The 21,944-nt window shown below is 34.8% G+C and overlaps 1 protein-coding gene across 1 annotated transcript; it reads left to right on the top strand.

Annotated features, from left to right (window-relative positions):
- The first annotated feature begins 2 nt into the window (after window positions 1-2).
- LOC109044438 (uncharacterized) lies at window positions 3-21,419 on the top strand. The gene is made up of 15 exons (XM_019062162.2): window positions 3-440; window positions 1,258-1,354; window positions 1,787-2,062; window positions 4,491-4,682; window positions 5,646-5,734; window positions 6,484-6,678; window positions 7,408-7,647; window positions 8,816-8,936; window positions 9,714-9,955; window positions 10,627-10,925; window positions 11,975-12,147; window positions 13,835-13,918; window positions 15,432-15,643; window positions 16,206-16,355; window positions 17,265-21,419. The coding sequence occupies exons 1-15, from the start codon at window positions 315-317 to the stop codon at window positions 17,589-17,591; spliced, it is 2,823 nt and encodes a 940-aa protein (XP_018917707.2). The 5' UTR covers window positions 3-314; the 3' UTR covers window positions 17,592-21,419.
- Window positions 21,420-21,944: the final 525 nt, after the last annotated feature.

The raw sequence follows: 21,944 nt of genomic DNA, 5'->3' as shown, positions 1-21,944 counted from the left end.
TTGCTTTATTTTGATTTTGAGGTTATAAACTTGTTTGGCGGTACCAGTTGTTTATTGATGCCTCCAATTGAAGTTCTTCCTTCGCCTCCGAAAGCTCTCAACTTTCAAAGTTCCTCTTATAAAGCTGTGAAATTCAATTACTGTAGTTTACCTCTCTATAATGTGCCTCGGTAAATTCTCCACTATAGTTCGTCAGTTATGATGCCTAGATCCTAACCATTGCATTGTGTTGACCTCTCCCAACCACTGTCTTTTCATTTACATTTTTGCCGATGTAATCCTGAAATTTCTCTCGAAAATTAAGTATTAATCTCATGATCATGAGTGATAATCCTGGTGTTAGCTTATTCCAAGGGAATGAAGAGTTGGAAATCGAAACAAATACACAGAGACTAGAGGAACAGGAAGCTCTTGAGGATGAGAGACGAAGGCAAGCTGAGGTGAGGATTTTTTTGTAATTCCATTCTCTCGATACAAAAGTATTATCCAAGCAATGTTTATTTTTCCATTGTGCAAGGTATCCACTATTTTAGTACCAAAGCGCATTAACCCTGGACACTTTTTCAGGAACCGAAAGCTAGTTGTCATAGTCGTAAGTAAGTTGAATTATAATGGAGGCTCATACTCTATCCTCCATTCAAATCCGACAAAGCAATAGAGGGCAATCTACAAAGTAAGTGAACTCAGCAAGATGCCCTCTCCTGCAGTCAATGAATAAATGGGTCTCTCGGAAGACCGTGGACTCTCAATCAATTAGTGCTGATATCTCACAGAAATTTTACTCAAAGCATTCAAATTTAGAGCCCTAAAATCAAGCCCAGTCTTAGCACCAATTTAGGAGAAAGCCTCCTTCAAAAGTTTGTTTCTCAAAGGCGTAAAACAGAACAAAATGAAGTCTGGATAAGAAACTCTTAATGGCACAAGCATCAATTTTCTGAGAAAAAATTATTTTTCCCTTTATGTAACTTTCATTTAATTATTTATTACTATTGATTTTATCCCACGCCAGAGTGTCGAAAATCAGGCATTGCAAATCTGATTCCTGTGTCTCCTGCTTAGATAAAAATCATTAGCACTGGTGGTATTCTACCAGAGAGAGACAGGATACCTGGTACACCAGCACATTCGGTGACGTAGAACCCAACGGATCATGATGTATTGAAACTAAGAATTTCAGAACTGCATGTACCTCTCCAAAAAGATCATTTCTTTTCTTCCCTACCTTTCTACTTCATCCAACAATACTTGTTTTGACAGATTGGAAATGCCATCGCCTCAGCATTTGAAGATCTGGAGGATGAAGATGATCTCAAAACAAGTGATAGTAGTTTTAGCAGTTCTCCTAATCAGTATGGTATGTATAGTTTCCAAATTTGAACTTATTCCAAGAAAACTTAATGATGAATGATCGTTTTATCAGTCCAATAATATTTTTTAATCCTTTTGTATACCTATTCACTTACTGTTTGTCTGATCTACCTTTAGTTTTACGGTTCCATAAATTGATCCAACTTTGGATGGTGTATTTTTATGTTTTATCCTCTAGTGTACTGAGAAGTGCACTGAGGTGGGAAAGAAATACATTCTTTCAAATTAATCAATAAGATGGGGAAAAAATACATTATTTCAAATTAATTAATAAGGTGGGAAAAAAATACATTCTCTCAAATTGATGAAGAAGGTGGGGGAAAATACCCTATTTCAAATTAATTATCATGCTATCATGTTTTCTTGTTCCTTTCTTCTTCTTTTTTTTCCATTCATAAAGTTTTTTCTCTCTTTCCAGATCCTCCGCAGTATTATGAGCATTTGATGAATAACAATGTGAAAAAGAACACGCAAGACAACTCGGAACCTAGACCATACATGAATGGAGGGTATCACATCAAGGACCTCCAAGGTATTATCGATAACAGCCACCTGTACATAACTCAGCCTTCAGCAGAGCAGTATCAAAAAAAGCACGGTTTCGAAAATGGACACATTTCACCAGAGACATTCCAGCAGCCGGACCATACCAACACGCACCAGAATTTTTACAATCAAAACTATGGGGATGAAGGTGACTCTTCAACTTGACCTACCATACCTTTAAACTTGCATTTTGTTTTTAAATTGTATATAACATGCCTCTTGCCAGGGTCAGCAAATGTATCCACCAATTGAAAATTGGTGAAAATTTCAGAAAATTCAGAATTGGAATTCTGAGGCCTTTGAAGGACTGGAAATGAATGAGTCTGTAACCTCTTGTCTTTAACAGCAAAAGGCTATTATTTTATATCTGCTCTCTGGTCCTGATGTCAAGACTATTTTGTCATCCTCTTATTTTAAGTTCTACGTACCTGAAGTCAATTTTGCCACTTTGCTCATCACTCGATGATAATGTAAAAAATGTCAGTTTTTGCATTACATTTAAGTTGTGTGAGCAATTTCCAAAAAAAAAAATATTGCATCTAATCACTATGATTTTTCTCAATTATCAATGCCACTTAATCAACAGCAGCAATAAATTGATTTCCTCAATTAGTGAGACTTTGTCTCCTGCCAGGAAAGGTATCGCAAGCACCATTTTCATTTAAGTTAAGTTTTTAATGATTCCAGCCTCTAGGTATCTTTACCTAATCACAAAAATGATGGATTTTTATCAAGTAAAGATCATCCCAAAAATTATTGAAAATCATTATATTTTATAAAATTGCTGAAGATTTTGACTGATTCTTTTCCCTCTGTGAAGTTTAACTTTAACACAAGTTCTAGTTTTCACAGCACTTAGTCGTTATTTTTTTTTTAAATTCTAATGAAAGTATGAGTTGCCACAATTGAATAACCTATCCAGTTGTCGCACATCAGTTTTTTGTGTCTGCTGCAAAGTTGATGCTTTGACACTAAAGATTTTCTATCTGGAAGAGGGAGGTGAAGGCACCCCAGTAGAGTCATTCAAAGAAAACAGAAATTAAAGAAAAGAAGAAAATATATTTTAATATCTAATATTAATTCATCAAAGAATCTTCTAACCTCACGATTTGTACCTATTTACGTTTAAAAATCAATTTAGTCATTCTTCATCTTCGGTTTTCTTTTTCTTTTTGAGTATAAACTTTTCTTGACTAATTGTACCAAATATTTTTTCCCCTGCTAAATGCTGCAAAAGGACTGAGGATGTTTCATAACAATCCTCTTATATTATATCTTTAAGGTCAGTGTCACTCAGAGTTCTAAAGATCATCAGTTTTGGTTTACTTTATTAAGATTTTGTGAAACTGAATGGATGTCTCTTGGCTCTTGATAACTTTCTCTCAGGATACTGAAGAAAGAAGTATCTTTAGTCTTCATCAAACTAGACAGAAAGTCAATTTTAATTAAGACTTAGGAAATAGTGATTTATGTTCCAACCACTATTGTGGTAGATTCCCTTATAAATATCTGCTACATTTTGAAGGATGAATAGTTTGATGAGCACATCGATGGCCAAAGTGTCTGTTCGGAATGTTGTAGCCTTTCTGTCTTACTTCTTTATTTCTTTGGAAAACTAGACTGTGTAATTTCTTAAAAACTTCCTTTTTTCCCTTCTATGATAGCAAATTATAATGTGAATTTCAAGCCATTATGTTGGTTTGCCTCTTCTCAAAAAATAAAATGGAAGCGGCAATTTTAAAACACAGCAATGGAAATATATGGAACTGACCAACGAAATAGTGTTCCTGGCCATAGTGCAAATATCATGAAATTCTAAACGCTACAACTGATGTTGGTAATCACCTTCTTCAATCAGCCAGAAAGTAACAAATATCATGTAATGAGCCACTAGATAAGGTACGAATTTCAGCATTCTGATACACGTTTCTTAAGAAAAGTTTTACGTAAAACACGATGCACACAACGAAAATTACCGAAATTAACTCCTTACGAAGATATTCAATGATTCCTGATGCGTGAATTCAAACCACCCGCTCAATAAAACTCAATGCTCTACGTGATTCACATCGCGCGTTGAATATTATCGTGACAGTCGCTGCGATATGAAAATCTGGCAACCACAATTTTGACGCTTTGGCTCAGCTATAGCAAATTGCTTATAATTTGAACAACACATGGTGGGAAATCAACAGTGCTCGATTGAGAGACTTGTTGAAACTGTTGTAGTGCGCGATTTGACTCACGTAGAGCTTTGAGTTTCTTGTGAGCGGGCAGTTCAAAATCCGCGTAAGCAATGTGAAATAAAAAGGTTAATATCTTCGTCAGGAGTTAGTTTCTGTAATTTTCGTTGCGCGAATCGTGTTCTACGTGAAATTCTGACTAAGAAACATGTATCAGAATGCTTGAATTCGTGCCTTGTCTAGTGGTCCATTGACCTGTACTTGGCCAAGTTTGCATTGATTGTTAACAGCTCTGTTTTGGAATCATGATATACAAAAACACTAGTATTTTCATGAGGTTTAAGTTTTCGTCCATTTTATTCAAGATACTTAATTCATTAATTTATGTTACAGCTATCAATTCAAAACAACTGGAGGTTCTCTATGACATTAGGCTGAAAGAAATCGACCGTCTGGAAAATGAACTTAAATCTGTTAGACACGAGTTTGAGGCTGAGAAGAACAAACTTTTACGGAAAGCAACTTTAATGGAAGCTGAAAAAGAAAAGGCTGTGATCGCCAGGAATTCTGCTCAAGAATTGTTAGGTGAGTTCGCTGATTAATGATCCCACAATGTTGATGAAGGTCAATAAGATAGTTCTTAACTATCAACATTATTCATTAAATTTCAGGCCGTCTGAGGACTATGACCCAGTTTGATATCAAAGTCTGCAAGAAAATGAGATTTGTCTCGAGGAAACAACAGCAAGTTCGAACAATGTTTGACAAATTTGACTACAAACAGCCTAATCAGTAGTACCTGACTACATCAAATATTGTCTAATTTTCTCTGATGTTTCATTTTTTAAACAGTAAACTAAAAAAAGCTGAAACTTGAAATTTTATGAGTTTATTCTTCATAATCCACGGTTAATTCACAGAAAGTGCATAATTGTTATTAGTTCTTTGTTGGTAAAATGAAACAAGAGAGAAAATTAAGCCATATGAAATGCAGTAAGGTTGATTCCAGTTAAATCCATTTAAGATGTCTGAATAATGCTTGTAATTTAGTAAGAAATCAAGAAGAGGGTATTTTGCTCTACTCTTGACTGATTGCATGATGAGACATAAAAAGTCAAGAACATCGACTCAGTACAGATAAACTATTTTCTTGAAGTATTCGCTCTATTTTTCTCAAAACTTAGTGCTTAATATTAAAGTCAGATTATGATTGAATTTACTTGCCCATTCATTACCAGGCTAGATTCTGTGTGCGCACATATCTGAACAGAAATTTGTTTGTCATGCAGAAGAATCAGAGTGCATTTTAGAGGGCAGTGTCTGAAGCTGTAGTGCAGATCCTCTTTGACAGATAAAGCTACAAATGTGACCTACCTCTGAATGAAGGTTGTGAAGTAATGGCAGAAGTGCTGTGGAAAGGGTACAATTCTGCTGAGCAAAGATGCTACGTTCTTGGTAATGGAAGGGTTAAATGTCTGTTTGAAAAGTAAGAAACTACTGTTGAAGACTGAATCTTAGATAGTAACCTCTTTTTTTTTTCTTTTTCAGTGGAAAGTAAGGAAAAAATCTCCAACTCTCAGAAAGAAATTGAATCTCTCAGGATAAGTTTAAAAAGTGCTGAACAGAGCAAAAAAGAGGTAAGATCTCTCTGAAATTATCAAATTGAGCCATCCATTGAGCCAGGGCATTGCATTTTGCAGAAATACATTAAGATAGATTTGGGTAGAGACAATCAGGCTCTGTATGCTAACTTTGTACTGTTTTCAAGAATTAATATGTAAACACAGCATGAGAAAAAAATTAGAAGTAAAAGAAGTTGTTTTCAGTTGTATACATGTCATCAAAAGACCTATGCAATGCCTGATAAGAAACATGTATCGATGGTAAAACTGCAGAAATACGTATCTCGGTTTGTGGCGTTGCAAACTTCATGCCACCCTCTATTTTCTGGGTGGAAAACTATCGAAGGTCATTTCTTGAAAACTTCGCTGACTTTTATTCCCTGTGTAATGAAAATTTTGAGCCGTAATGTTGGTTGGGTCCCTTTTAAGAAATTTAGTGTGAGCTGAAATTTTGAAACACTGCAATCAAGATATGTATTTTTGCAGTTTCACTGTCAATATTCTTAACAACATATAAATTAGTAAAATTGAAGGGCAGGTAACCAGACAACCGAGCCAAAAATTAGATGAGCGTTAAGTATTCTAGATAGTTTGATGTCTCAGCAGCAATAACCATTTTTTCCTCAATCAGAGCTACAATTTTTTCGGCAAGGAAAATAAAGGAAAGAATGGAAAGAAAAAAAAGAACACGGGTCTGAATTTTATTTAATATGCTTCTAAGAATTTATCTATGGACCCTCATACATCATTTGTTCATTTTACAGTTAGCCAAAGAGCTTCAAAAGTCGATTTTAACCGTTGATGACCTTCAACGCAGATTAAAAGCCATGGAGTCTTTCAATAAGAATGATGTAAAGCAAACAGACGATATTGTGAAATCTCTAAAATCTAAGCACGAACATGAGCTAAGTGAGTTATCACGGAAGTATGAGTCAGTCAAACAGGAACTGGAAACAAAGGTAAATTCTATTCATGGATTTTTGTCGAAAAGGGTGCAAATGGACCTTAAAATTAATAAATAAATGATAAAATTCCCGGGTCAATACTTAGAATTGTACTCACATTTGGTCCCTAATCAACATTTTTCCTTAAGGAGGCAACATCAGGTTAACATTGTGATGAAGTGAAATTTAAGGTGTCCTTAATCTAGTATCACTAAAGGACAATTTTTATGCACCTCAAGTGAAATCCAACAGTATGCCTAACTTCGGAAATAATTCCTCACAAGAGATTGAAAAACTTCAGCTGGTACCTTTGGATTTTTTCTTCTGATTAAGCTGATTTTGGCTAAACTGTGGACAAAATCTCCACTTCTTGGATTTCAAATTCAAGGAATCCGAAAGTTAGGAGTCAGGAAAAAGCATAAATGTAAAGAATAGTCAGGAAATTGGAAAATGAAGAGAATTAGGACACCCTGCTAGAAGTTTAGTTAAAAGGAAATTAGCCGCAGCGGCATTACATTACACTAAAATAGTTAAATATAGCATATTTCTGCTCAGGAAGTTGTGAAGCATTCTTCACAACCTTCATAGGAGAAAATAATAAATTTATTTTAACTGTCTAGTTTTCAAAGGGTCTCCTTTTAGGCGCCAACCAAAAAATTCTAGAATCACTGCAGATATCTACCTGAGCTCATGTCAAAGTTTTATCTCTGCTCTAAATTCTTTTTTATGTGCTTGGTTTTTCAGAGGAAGGATGTTTCAAGGTTACAACGCACCATCGAAGAAATGGATAATAAACACACAAAAATGTTACTCGAGAAAACGGAAACTATCAATAAATTAAGTCAAAGTTTAGAGAAAAGCCAATCTCAGTGCCAGCAGTTGATGACCTCCAGTATGTCTACAGACAGTGGTTACCTTCAAAAAATTCTCGACCAGACCAACAGAGAGAAAAGGGAACTCGAACAGAAAGTGCAGAATCTAAGCGTAAGTAAAGCTTGAATTTAGTTTTTTCAACTTTGAAACGATTTTCCTTGGAAGGATCAAAATTGAAGGCGTTTAAACCAAATTTCATTGTAATTTTTGCCTTGAGGATATAACTGAAAGTTCAAAGTTTTTGTCGTACGAAAGAGGGAGGTTTAGTGTAATCTACCGTCCAAAACAAAAATACTGTAATTCCATTCTAGATTTTTAATTTATCCTTCACATATACTGCTCTATTACACAAAAACTTGATCATTTTCATGCCTCATTTTTTCAAATTGAACTAACGGTACGTCACCATCTCACCAAAATTATAAGTGATAAATATGTGTAGATTTTCTTGCAGTAGAATGTTTTGTTGAGTCGAGTGATGTAGATTAGATTTACAGCGTTTTTGCTTTGAACAGCAGTAATGGTTTCCTGCTTATTTTCTCAGCAGCAAACCTCTGTTATATTTTTTCAGAACTTTTGAACTGTGATTTCCTAATCATTAACTGATTTTAGAAGGTTTTGCAAGTCATTTGATGTTTTTTACCATGGATCATATATCGATGGTGAAACTACCAAACCACATATCTCGGTTTGCGACGTCGCAGACTTCCTGTCATACTTTATTTTTTAAATGAAAAACTACATAATGGCGAGTCTTGAGAATTTCTGTGATTTTTCCTCTTCGTGCGAAGAAAATTCTGTGAAAATTTCAAGGAATGATATTGATTTGGTCTATTTCAAAAAAATAAAATGTGAGCGTAGATTTTTAAACACCGCAAACGAGATACGTGGTTTGGTAATTTCACCGTCGATATTTTTTTCCAGTAAATATAGGAAGCAAACTTTGTTGGCTGATTCTTACAGAAAAACGTTCATATTTTGAAAATTCTTAACATCAGTAAAAAGTTTTTTTTAATTTTTAGCCAAGAGAATTTATGAATTTGGCTCTCCTATTCCAAGAGCCTCCGATGAGACTTGGCTTGGATTTAACAATCCAGGATCGTAAGAGGTCTCGTCAGTATTTTTCACTTGATTAGCCAAAATCAATATGACCTGTCCGTAAGTAATATATATTGGCTCCAGCCAAAGTTCATTTCATGACCTTGCTTTTTTTATTTTGTTTTTTGATCACATTTATCTATTCATTTGAACAATTTTAGATGTAATCTATGTTTTTCAGAGTGAATGTGAGATGCTTCGCACAGATCTAGTAACATACGAAAATAGCATCAAATATGGTATTGTGCAATTTGACTTGTCCAAACAAGACAAAAATGACTCAATAGCATTACTGGGATTAGGTATGTACATTAAATGTTTCTCATCAGAACTCATTCTTATTATTCTTAACCATGTCTGTGATGTGGTGTTAATGTCCATGAAAAGGTAATTACACAACGAGTTGTTCGTAACATCGCCGGTTGCAATATTTTTAAAGAACTCAAAATGGAGGCCCTGTGGTTTTAAATAATTTACATGATTGAGCACGAAATTTTCTTTTAAGTTTGTCTGGTCGAAAAAGATTATGTTTTCAACGGCTAAATTATTTGCCTCTGCTAAGGGATCCCATCTCTCCTTTCTGAAACTCCTGCAGGGTGTTTACAGGCTTGAAAAACCGGGGATTGTCCAGGAATTACATCAGGTCACGGAAAAGTTGGGAAACCTCATGATAAAGACAGAAAATTTTAAAAATCTTGATACATGAAATCTGGAAAAAACCTGATAAAGTCAGGGTTTTTCCTGCTAAGGCTTTCGACACCCTGACCCTATATGAGAAGGAAAAGTTGTATTATTTTTCTAAAACTATTTCTGTGTCAATTTTTTATTGTTGTGACCTGTTCCATCTCTATCGCAATCAAAAATACAAATAAACTAAGAAAAGAACACTCGCCATTTTTAAAAGCATGCCAAATACAGTCCAATACAAAAAACTAGAGGGGAAAAATCAAGTCAAAGAGGAACAGATGTCACCATTTAGCTTTTAATGACGAATAAGTTTTGCCGTACAAATACATCCCATACGTAATGTGAATTTCTAACACAAAAAAACTGCAGGATTTTATTTTTTTCTTCAACAGGCGAAAACAGTTATATCGACACTTCAAATGAATCGAATCGTGGTTTTAAAGACGGCTCAAAAGTCGGTGACGATAGTCCGATAACCAGACTGCGAGGTGAATTACATCGATCAATGATTGCAAATAAAGCAAAACGTAATAAAATCACTCAGCTAGAAACGAAACTGCGTGCAGCAGAAGGTCAGATTGAAAATTTGAAGCAGGAAGAGGCTAAATATTCCACACAGAACAAAAACCTTTTGGTAAGTAATTTCCGGTACTTTAACATGTGTTCGCTACAAGCATATTCCCAATCCATTTAAGTGGAGTGCAATTTTTACATCGGACTAATCCTTTTTATTCTTTGAATAATTCTGTTATGAGAGTATAAGATTTCTGAAATGAACTCTCCCTCCTCCTTATTCTATAATTCCTAAACGCTGGTTGCCAAGGAAACCACACTGTAAACAAATCTAATTTCAACCCTCTGCTTTCCTTGATCTTTTAATATCAAAAATTTGAAAAAACATTCAACTGCAAGGACATTTTCTACATTTGGATAGAAAGTACTTAAAAACAAATAATCACACTTCTTTTTCTGGAAAGTTGTTGAAACAAAATTGCTAAAGAAAATTTTCCAGAATTTCTATGTGTTCCCAGTTATCAACTCCTCATTTTCTATGATTAAAAATGGACATTGATATTTATTTATTTTTACAGAATTTTAAAAATTATTCAAGAGTATAAGCGATTATCAAACGATTATTTAAATGACTATTTTGATTAAATTTTATCTTCTTTCCAAATCTTCTAAAACTTAAAACAGCCTCAGAAAGTGTTTTGATGATAATCTAAGCAAACTTGTGTCACACTCAGTTCACTATTATAGATTTTTTTCCCTTTTCTGTAATGTGTGTGGTTTTTCCTATTGTAGGAGAACATTCATAAATTGACGGAGCATATTAATGCGAAGGAAAAAGAATGGCAAGAAAAAGAAGATCAAAGCGAGAGAATATTGCTATACGAGAAGCAGCTACGAGAGAAAGAGGCTAAAATCGAGCAGCTGAAAGAAGAAATCAACAGTGTCCGCCTCGATTTAGAGATGAAGAGCATGGAAGTAGAGACGCAGAAAAGTAAAATTAGCAACGATCAGTTTATGCTCCGAGAAGATGCAGTCGCTAGGATCAAAAGAGATGTCTCGTATGAGAAAGAGAAGATAATTAAACAACTAGAGTAAGTGGAAATATGCCATGCTTTAAAATTGGTCTCATAGTAGCAGCGGGCTGTTTATTGAATTTGATAGACAAAGCCATTTACAAATAAGACAAAAGGGATATGGATGACCCTCTTGGTGAAATCGGGTGGTTGCAATGAACAAAGGAGGTAGTTCATAGACTAACTAACGGCAACCCTACAGTTCTAGGGCTGTCCTCGAAACGATATTTCGCTCGTTGGTTCGTACGAAACGATATTTCGCTCGTTGGTCCGTACGAAACGATATTTTGCTCGTTGGTTCGTACAAAACGATATTTTGCTCGTTGGTCCGTACGAAACGATATTTCGCTCGTTAGTTCATACGAAACGATTTTTCGCTCGTTGGTTTGTACGAAACGATCAAGCGATCATTTTGTAATCGTTCATTTTGATAAAATTGGTTCGAAAGCCTATTTTGTTTCAAATGCCGTTTCGATCAGAATCAGTTACAGTTACTTTGATTAGAGCACTCTTACATACTACTTACATGAGGATTCCCATGGGAGTTGCATGCACCGCTGATAAAAGCTCTAAAACGCTACCCGAAGGAAGTTCACGAGATGAGAGGATCCCTGGCTTTCTGGCTTACATCTTTCCAGTAAAAAAATGTTGGAAGAAATAAGACAGAGCCCCACATATTTTTACGCAGTAATTACAGACCTACTTACTTTTAGAGCCAAATAGAGTCATATTGAAGGTATAATCCCATCTCGAAGTTGTCCGATTGAAATATTCCAGTTCCACAAGTCCCAGACCTTTTTCAGAATCGGACATACTTTGAGATTTATTAAAATTTGATCCATGTATTCATATGGAGTAGTCGGCTTCCTGAATGATTAATGAAACCAAAATCAATTTAAACCATGGTAAATTAATTAATTAAATGAAATCATGATTCAGTTAAGTTTAACAGTGATTCAATGATTAATTAAATTAACCGTTGATTTTAAAGAAACCATGATTAAATTAAATCCACCTATCTACTTTACCGTAGCCATTCATTCTCTTTACAAACTCTTTTGTTTCAGACTTCAGCTAGATCAACTCAGAACGGAATTAGACGAAGTGAAAGAGCTTTATACAATTGCATGCGCGGATAAGAAACTCTTGCAGGAAGAGAAGCAGAATTATTTGAAGCAAGTCAGTGATATTTCAGCGGAGAGAGAAGCCCTCTCCAAGAAGCTTGATCTAATCAACAAGGGTAATAATTCAGATTTAACTCTTTCTCTTTTTTTCCTGCTTCGATGAGAATTGAGAAAAAAACAAATAAATAGGTATTTAAATGGATCATTATGCAGTCTGATGGTTGAGTGACACCTATTTCTTCAAAGAATCCCGCACAATCCTTATGGGAAATGGCTCTCTCTACAATCTGATGAAACTCGGATATATTGCTCAGCTAGTCATTCTGATCAAAAGTTCTCATTAGCCGAAAGGGATCCCAAGGGCGGTTTTCGAGATATTCGCTGAATAAACGTAAATTGAGGTTTTGCTGGCCAGATCATTGTGCAGCGCTTCTTGTGCCCTTCCCTTCCAGTCCACTCTAGCCGCTCTCCGCTTCCCCGCCACCCATACCGGAGGCTCGGACTCCGATCCTCACAAGACTTTGCTCAGTGTTGCTGAGCCGGGTGGTCTTATCACCGTGAGAGTCGGAGTCCGAGCCTTGGGTATGGGTGGCGGGGAAACGGAAAGCGGCCGGAGTGGACTGGAAGGGAAGGGCACAAGAAGCACTGCACAATGGTCCGGCCAGCGAAACCTCAATTCACGCTCATAAACCGGCGAATATCTCGAAAACTGCTCGTGAGATCTCTTTAGGCCTATGAGAAATTTTGATCAGAATGCCTAGCTAAGCAACATATGCAAGTTTCATAAGATTGTAGAAAGAGCCATTTCCATAAGGATTGTGCGGGGATTCTTTGTTTTCTTGAGCCACTGAGTGAGTTGAGCTTTCAGTCATGTTTTCGAATTTGTTATACTTGAATTGACGAAAAAATCGAGTTGGAAGTCACCAAAATCTAGACCCATTTGAAACAATATTTTTAGTGGTCTGTTATGATATCGGCAGGAAAGGGAGTTTGCATTAGCTGATTGGCTCAGGACCAGCGGATGACGTAGCCTAGTTACATCCTTGGCCTCTGGTTGATCTGATTTTGATCATTTTTTTCTCCTGTTAGAAATGCTTTATCAAACCTTTCAATGGACTTTTTTATTTTCATGAACTTTTACCCATAGAACTAATGTCAGATACTCTGCAGGAATGCTAGGCCTTGTCCACACAAGCGCAGTTTGGGCGAAATATTACTGTGAACTAGGATTTTGCGGGATAAGTTATAGCTGAGTTGCAATAAGTTTCTGGAGCAAGTTTGCCTAAAGTTCTGCAAACTGCACTTGTGGAGAAGGAATTAAGCGGCTGACTAATTATGCAGTGATTTATTTTTGCCATTTTGATACAAGCATTTCTTTATTTTATTTTTCTCCAAAAAAGAATGCATGCTCCAACAGAGTTTGGATCATGTGAATATTTTCTGTAATTCTACTTTCGAGACTCTCTCACAGGGCTGGTTTAGTGTAGCTATTCAATGAAATTTTTACTGAGTAACTGGACTGATTTGGGGCGATATTCCAACCCCAAATCTTTTATCAGACGTACGAGTGTACTATCCTATTTTGCACTTAGTACCATGAGTCAAATTCTCCTAACATTTTTCTCTAATTTGAAAGGACAAGTATTTTTCAAGGTATCTTTTAGAACAAGAGATCCAAATGAGCAAAAGTCCGTATTCTTTTGGCATCCAATTATTTACCTTAAGAACAGAATATTTACTCATTTTCAAAGCGATCCCTTAAATGTCTCTCGGCTAATGCCTTGTTTTTTATTTTATTTGCAGAAAAACAGCGGCTTCTGCAGCAGGTGGAAGATCTGATGACTGCCAAAATTAACTTGTCAAAACGAATTGAATCTCTTGACCATGGTAAGTTACTATTTGTTTTTTTTTTATTTTATGTGAATATAATTTATAGGCATTTTACATTTTTACATACAATCAGTGTCAACCAAGCACACTCTCAGAGTCCGGTGAGTGTCGGTATTTTGAAAAGGAAGAAATGAAGCAGCAGAGAGAGAGAGAAAGACTAACAATATTTTGATGTCCAAATTAAAAAAAAACAAGCGGGAAAGTTCTAATACTGTCGTATTAGAAAAGCGCTCAGATGTTAGTCAATGTATTTAGTGAAGAAAGGAAGTTTAAACTCCGTCGACTTGCCTGGGTAATGGAAATAAAACATCAGCTGATAGCAAACAAAGGTTACCAAGGAAACCGTAAACGCGTTTTTTCGTTTCCCGAAAATGATAGTCACCGTTGAGCTCATCAGGCGCGTTTTTTTTAGGCTTCATTTGAGTTCAACGATCAATTTTGATAAGAATTACTCTACCGCTAAGGAATTTTCTTATAGACAAACGATCGAAACTACCTGCGCATTACGTTAAAAGCGTAAAATACGATTTTCACAGCTTTATTTATTTTAAGAATGGACCCCCCCAAAAAGCCTACACATCGATGAGCTGGTGCGCCATTTAAACGAATTAGCACTAGTATACTAGTACTCTAGAGGTAAGTCGAAATCAAGAAGTGCTGCCTATTGGCTGAGCGCTTAAAATGTGCATCTCTGATTACACTGTTGTAAGTTGCTTCTCAAGTTTTACTTCTATTAAAAAAAGAAGAAGAAGAAGAAAAAAAACCAACAGTTTTTTTCGAATGTTACTGTGAATTTTCCTTTCTCATTCCCAAAAAAATCACACAACATTGCACGAAAGCATTTTGAATAACTTTCCCTACAGAAAATAAAACATAATCAGAGATTTTCAAGCATTTCAATTTAGGTACGCATTAGTACATTTGGTCATAAAATTACTTTCTCCTAGCGAAAGCCAAGAAAAATTCAACCCCCAGAAAATCTAAAAAATTTGATAAAGTTATACTTATAATAAGACTAGCAGAAAGAGTGAACATTTGTTCAAGTGTCAAATTTGTTCGTTGCAAATTAAAGGAAATTTACGCCAAAAATCATGTCTAATATCTACAAACATACATTTAGCTGAAATACAAGAAAAATTGATCTTGTTTGCCCCCTATATAATTGTAATGAAGTTTTTAAAAGTTACACACAAGGTTTTGGCTTTATATCTAACATGCTAATTGCCGCGCTGGTTATATTGACTGATATTGAAGGTGAGCGGCACGCTAGTAATTCCCACTAAAATTCTGCTATCCTGGGAGCCGTGCGTATCCTAATAGCTCACGGCTGGCATAGCCCTAGCTGAAGGCTGGGGAATGCAACGCTGAACTTCCGTTTTTCAGGCAGGGAAAAACCGCCATGACGCCAGGGGAAATATGTACCCAAAACACCGAGGCAGACAACGTGTTATGGATTAAAATCAATGAGCCTCCTTGTTAAAGGTGTAAAATTCATAAGAAACTTTTTCAGGTGCTGATTCAAAACTGAAAGAGAGACTTCAAGAAATGGAACAAACTCATCAAAAGGCACTGCAGGAGGTGAGAGAGCAAGTAAAAGAGCAGACGATAAGTTATTTTGCTGGGAAAATGGAGCAGCTGGAAGATAGTTACAGGGCACGACACTCTCAGATTGTCATGGCTCAGAAGAAGTTGGAAATCCAATCGGAACAGAGGCTAAGAGAGGTGAGCGAGAAATTTATTTATATATTTTTTAAATAATTTGATATGCAATAAATAATGTACTTATTTATTATACTTTAGTACATAAAGTGAATTTTACAGGCTAAAGGTGCGGCGTCCAGATTACTAGCTTACTGTACCAGCTGATTTTTTTCCTATCCATCGTTATAATTCTAAGAATGATAATATCGAAATCTTGCTAAATATTTCTGAGAGTAATATTAATTATTTAGCAATTCAGTCAATGAATGCTCTTCTGTCATAAATATCACGCTGGATTCATGAGCCCAACACCAGCAAACAGACATCGGCAAACTGAAGGGGCCCTTACAAACTTCAGGCTAAAAATTCTTTTGACTCATATTTTTAGTGTCTTTTTATTTTTCAAAGAAGTTGGCCCTTTTTGCATGTATGATGCAGGTGAAAATTTGTGGGACGCAACAAGTTCATGGACTCTGTCTTTTACTCAGTTATAATTGAGATATGATAAGTTTCACGAGCTCACTCAGTTGAAATATATTTGATCATGAAGTAAGCTAGAAATTTTCATTGTGTTTACTTCCAGATTGAGGAGTTGAAGAAAGAAGTGAACGAAAGTAAAAAAGAAAAGGAGATGGTCGAAAAAATGTTAAAGAAACGGGTTGATGAGTTGAGTGAGCAGATTGAGGCTGAACGAGAAAAAGCTGCCGAGTTCCTGTCAACATGGACTAGAGAAGTAAGTAATTTCCCAATTCTTAATCTTCCTAGCTGAAAATGATGCAGGATAACGTCAAGAGTCATGTCTGTCCACTTTATGTAAATTTTTAAATTGACAAACAATATTATAACTCATGTAGATTTCAAATAATTCATGATTACTGCTTCATTTTCCAGCTAGCTGGAATGAACTAAGAACTTTTCTATAAAGAAATTTTTCTTACTTTATTCTGGTGGTTGGGTTATGTGGAGAAAACTGTATTAAATCCGATGGATAATAAGTAAAATTGAAAAATCCCATTTTCCATAAACTTTTCAGGCTGTGGAATTAGATTTTCCAAAAATAGCAGCTCTAGGAAATCCCCAACATGTTTGGTTTTTTTCCAACTTCCAATCTTCCTGACGTTATTTTCAAAGATTCATTATTTTTGGAGAATTGCATTTCGATTATTTTTCCTTACATGCTTTTTCTTCTGGAAATTTTGCCTAGATATCAACTCAGTCAATGGCAAAGTAACTTCAATTTCAACCTTTCCTTGAGTAAATCGACAATGAAACTGCATAACTTCGTATCTCGATTGTGGTGTTTCAAAATCTCCGCTCCTATGTTATTTTTTCAAAGGAAACTGGACCAACATCATGACTTGAAATTCCTTCGAATATTCTTCACAAATAGAAGAAAAATCACCAAGGTTTTTAAGAAATGAAGTTGTGTGGTTTTTCATTCCAAGAATGAGGTATGCTAGAATGTCAGCAATGTCGCAAATGGAGGTACCCGTCTGTGCAGTTTCACCATTGAAAGTATTCAAAGTTCTCAAGATTAGGATTGCCCCAAAGATAATCTTATTTCTCATTTTGGCGGACCTCCTGATCCATATGTTTCATACCTGCATTTTTTCTCTAATCTTCATTGTTTTCTTTCTATAAGGTCAGTGATATGCAAGCGGAAACATCAGAAGTCAAGCAAGAGCTAGAAAAACTGAGACCGAAGTATCACAACCTGAAGAAAGCAGTGCATGTTTATAAAACGCGGGCTGAATATTTTGAAAAGAAAGCAAAAGAGGACCACGACAAGCTAAAGAAATCCTCTGAGCTCATTGAGCAAAAATACAAAGCTATGATCAACAAAAAAGAACTAGAGATCGAAGAAAAACTTCACCAGCTAGAAGAAGTGTACCAAGAAGCTGTTGGAACTCCTCCCTCAACAAGGACACGGATTTCAGCAGGAGATAATGTTGTAACGAACGATGGTTGAAATTGAGTTGATTGATTCCTTCAAAAATTGTTACATTTTTAAGTTAACTAAACTTTATTAAGTTTTATTGGCACAGGATGTCCTCACCAGGGTTGCTACGGTCAGAATTAGCTGGGAAAGTCAGGTTTGAAAAAGTCAATGTAAACTGGGGAACATCAGTGAAAATAACGGGAGTGGCTAGGAAAAATGGTTAAATCCCTATTTTTTGCTCTCTAGGATGTGTCTGGTGTCTGAACAGCAAATTTTGCATGTTTGAGTATGGAAACAAGGAATTGTAACCATCCCAAATACTTTTGAATGTCAGAGAATTTCTTTTTTCAATTTCTGTGGCAACCCTTGAGTAGGAACAGTTATGAATTTTGGAAAATTTCACTCTCCATTATCAGAGTCTGAAAATTTGAGACCATTCAAGAAAATGAAGAATTTTAAGGAGAGATTTGAAGACTGATGCTTTCGGATTGTAGATCAGACAATGTCATACTGACATTGCTGCATTTTTTCTATCCATTTCCAGTGCATATTTCGAAGAGGCTCCTCTAATAAGATTGAATGCAGCTTTTAGTTGCCAATCACCCTGCCTTGATGCCTGAATGTAAAAAATATGTTTATCAATCACAACATTTGAAAGCTCACATTTTTTTTATTTTCCTTAAGGGAAACTAATCAAAATGTTTCCTCACAATTCTATGTGATTTTTTTAGAATGAGTGAAGAAAATTCACGAATTATTTCAACAGAAACTGTGTGGTTAATTTTCCTTTTAAAAAATAAAACACAAGCGAAGGCTTATGTCGCAATCTGAGGTATGCATTTTTCAGCTATCAGTATCTTTTTCTATTGGGTTTTTCCAATTCAGAGAAAGTACAAAGGTGATGCAAAACTTCCACTCATAGGCCTAACTAAAAACTCATAAATAGTGGAACAAGTATTGTGTAGTTGTGAAGCTAGCATATCGACAAAAGATCATTATATAATTTGCATTGTTTGATGGTAAAGCAATGACATTTTTCCCATTTTTCTCACATAAATTGTTCAGTCCATATCTAATAGTTTAGAAGCATATCGACAAAAGATCATTTTATAATTTGCATCGTTTGATGTTAAAGCAATGACATTTTTGCCATTTTTCTCACATAAATTGTTCAGTCCATATCTGATAGTTTAGAAAACGTTGAAATGTAAAGGAACTTTTAAATTTTTGTAACTCCAGACATTTTAGAGTTTCTTAAGAATATTGAAGAACTTTCTCTCAGATCAAAAGTTATTAAATTAATTCTTGCTATCGGAATGAAAATTAAGTTCTGAAGAAAAAAATTGATTCTGAATAATTAAATGCAAGAGTCTGACCTTGTAATTAGCAGATCAAATAAAAAAAAAGCTCATTTACATGCAAATGAAGCGTAAACTATCCTGACATTCATTAAAATATTCCAGAAATTGTTTCTTTTCTTTTGTTGCATTTGTGATTTTATTGTTTTTTTATCTTTTTCTTCCGCTTTTATTAAGTTCATTCCAGTATATTTGTTTTATAGGCTTATATGTGTATACTTTGTATAGTGATGTTATCTTTTCTAGTGCCTAATATTATAGTACAAAATTCAATGAACCTAAAGTGAAGACAGCCAATGTTGATAGTAGAGCTACAATTGAATCTCACCATGATCGAGTTCAACAGAATCGCGTTAAGTCGCATCAAGTTTGAACCAAGAAAAGGTCTGAAGTTTTGTTCCACAATAAGATGGAATGTTAACTAAGGTTAACGACTATCCACGTGTTCAAACATTTTTGACGGGAGAAAATTTATGTCTAGCTGAATTCCAAATCACTCCAAAATGCGACCTGATATGTTTTTGTTGAACTTCATCTATTTCAACCTCTGTAAACTCGCATGAATGTTACAGCTGAGCTTTCATAGCTTTAATTGTAAAAAAAAACAAACAAAACAAATCAAAGATCTCTCTCTTGGACTTTACACCATAATTTTCAATTTTTATTTACCTTTTTTGGTTATTTTAATATTCTTTGGAAAAAAGAGAGAAAAACATTATTGATTGTTTAAAATTTTACCAGTGATGATGCATCTCTTTTCATAGTATTAACAAATAGATTCCTGTACATTTAAAAGTTTGTATGACATCTCATGTGCTTTAAAAGAAAATATGAGAATGATATGTGATTAATTGCAAAATAGTTAATACCGGTAGGGATTACTATGTAGTAATATTGTTTTCAGTCAATGCAGTTTTCCGGACCTTCTTTCTATTATTGGTTAAAATATAATTGTACTTAAAAACTAGTGAGAAAATACAACTGACTTTTAAGAAAATTGAAAGTTTGCAACAATCATACTATAGGTAATCATAAGAAGTGAAAATTCAGTGATTATGGTATTGAAAAACGACTGTTGATGTTCCCTAAAATATATAATCTATTCTGATGCAAATCGACTCTGAAATTAAGCTGATAGTTACATAATTTTCTTTGTGGAATCGCAAGTTTCTATTATTAGCAGACAATGAAGTATAATCCTCTGCATTCATTTTCCAAATTTATTACCTGTGGCGAATTCAACAAACCATCTCAAACCGATTGTGTATTAAAAACCATCAACCTTAGCTATTATTCATGAGAGACTCGATATAAATAAAAAATTTAATGGCACATGGTGCCATTCTAAAGAAGACAATTAACGCCGCACGATTTTTTAGATGTTGCCAAATTTCCCTTGATAAAATACCAATTTCTTACTTCTATTTATTTTTTATTCATTTATTTATCAACTTCTATTTTTCAGACAATTTTCTGTACAATTTAATAAAAAGGACTTAAAATTTTCAAGGAAAAATATTCATAAATTTCCTTGAAACTCAGTATTTTATCTCGAGAAATCTGGCAACCACCGACTGTTCAAACAGCGTTTTTCCATAGTGCAGCAGCATGGATAGCGTGAGAATGGGCCTAGAAGGGGTCCTAGCCTGTCCATTTTGTCAAAACGCAAGGGACTGAAAAGGCCAATTTTTATACACTTTTCAATTTTAGCCCTCTCATTCTTGGATGTAAGAGCTAAAGCGTCAAGTTTTAAATTTTAGATCTCCTGCATTGCCCTTGTAAAGGTATTTACAATGTCTTCCCCATATCAGAACATGGTCATTTGGACCAAGTTCATGTCACGATTCATTTTTTTAGGATCTGTGTCTCTATGCAGACTGACATTTGCGTTTACGAATGAAAATTCTAATTAAACCAAAATCATGGCAATAGTAAATGAAGTAAAGCCAGCCAGAGAGGCTTACTTGCTGTTACCAAATTTCATCTAGCAATATACTTGAATGACTATTTTGTCTCATGTGCATGTTTTGTATATTTTGAAAATTTCAGGGAATTTTCACTGAACTAACTTAAATTTCCAATCAATTTTGGTAGACATTTTTCAATTCTAAGTAATTTTTGGATGAAATTTTGCAATGTTGCGATGCAATTAAGTCTCTTAAGCTCCTATCCTCTTCAATGATCATCACTGTCCAAAGTGTTAAAAAAGTTTCTGTATTGCCTATGACTCCGAAAATTTACATTCCTCGATTACAAAACTGAATGATCTGTTTCATCCAAATTTCATCATAAGATTTTTTGGTATCAGAATGTATTGTCTGTAAGCAATGCTAAGGCATGGGCAGAGTGACAACTGTCCATAGCTGAAAATTTTATGTAAATTAGGTACCTTATTAATTGTAAATGATGGTAAATTAGCTTGTTGTTTTTTTCTATTTTTTCAAATTATTTTTCCTACCTCTAAAAAAATATGTACAAGAATAAAAAAAGTTAAATTTGATTTCTTAGTGTGTCTTTCTTGTCTGTACCACTTACCTTATTTTTCTTCTTGTGATCACTGTACGTGTGTATATTTGTGATCAATTTTTAATCGGTCGTATACCAATATAATTTCAAGAGAAATAAGACAATATCAATGGTAAAACTGCAGCAATGCGTATCTCTATTTGGGACTTGCAGACTGCCTATCATACTTTATTATTTTAGGTGTTAAAATATTCATTGTTATCCCTTCAGAAGTTCCTTAAAATTTCCTCTCTTGGTGAAGGAAATTCTATGAAAATTTCAAACAATAGCCTTGATTCGTTCTCCTCGGTTAAAATAAAATGGTAGTAGAGATTTTGAAACACCTCAAAGGAGATCTGCTTTCCTGCAGTTTGACTGTTGACATGTAATGATGTAATTTCTGGAGATGGGGTAGCATTGATGAAAATGTTTTGTACCAGAGCATTATTTTTGGAAGGTTTCACGCCACCAAACCTAGACCTTTTTTTTTTTAAAAAAAAAAATTAATCCTTACTGTGTT

Source organism: Bemisia tabaci, chromosome 4 (assembly GCF_918797505.1).
Source record: "Bemisia tabaci chromosome 4, PGI_BMITA_v3".
NCBI classification, from domain to species: domain Eukaryota; kingdom Metazoa; phylum Arthropoda; class Insecta; order Hemiptera; family Aleyrodidae; genus Bemisia; species Bemisia tabaci.
This window is presented reverse-complemented; position numbering and strand designations above follow the sequence as displayed.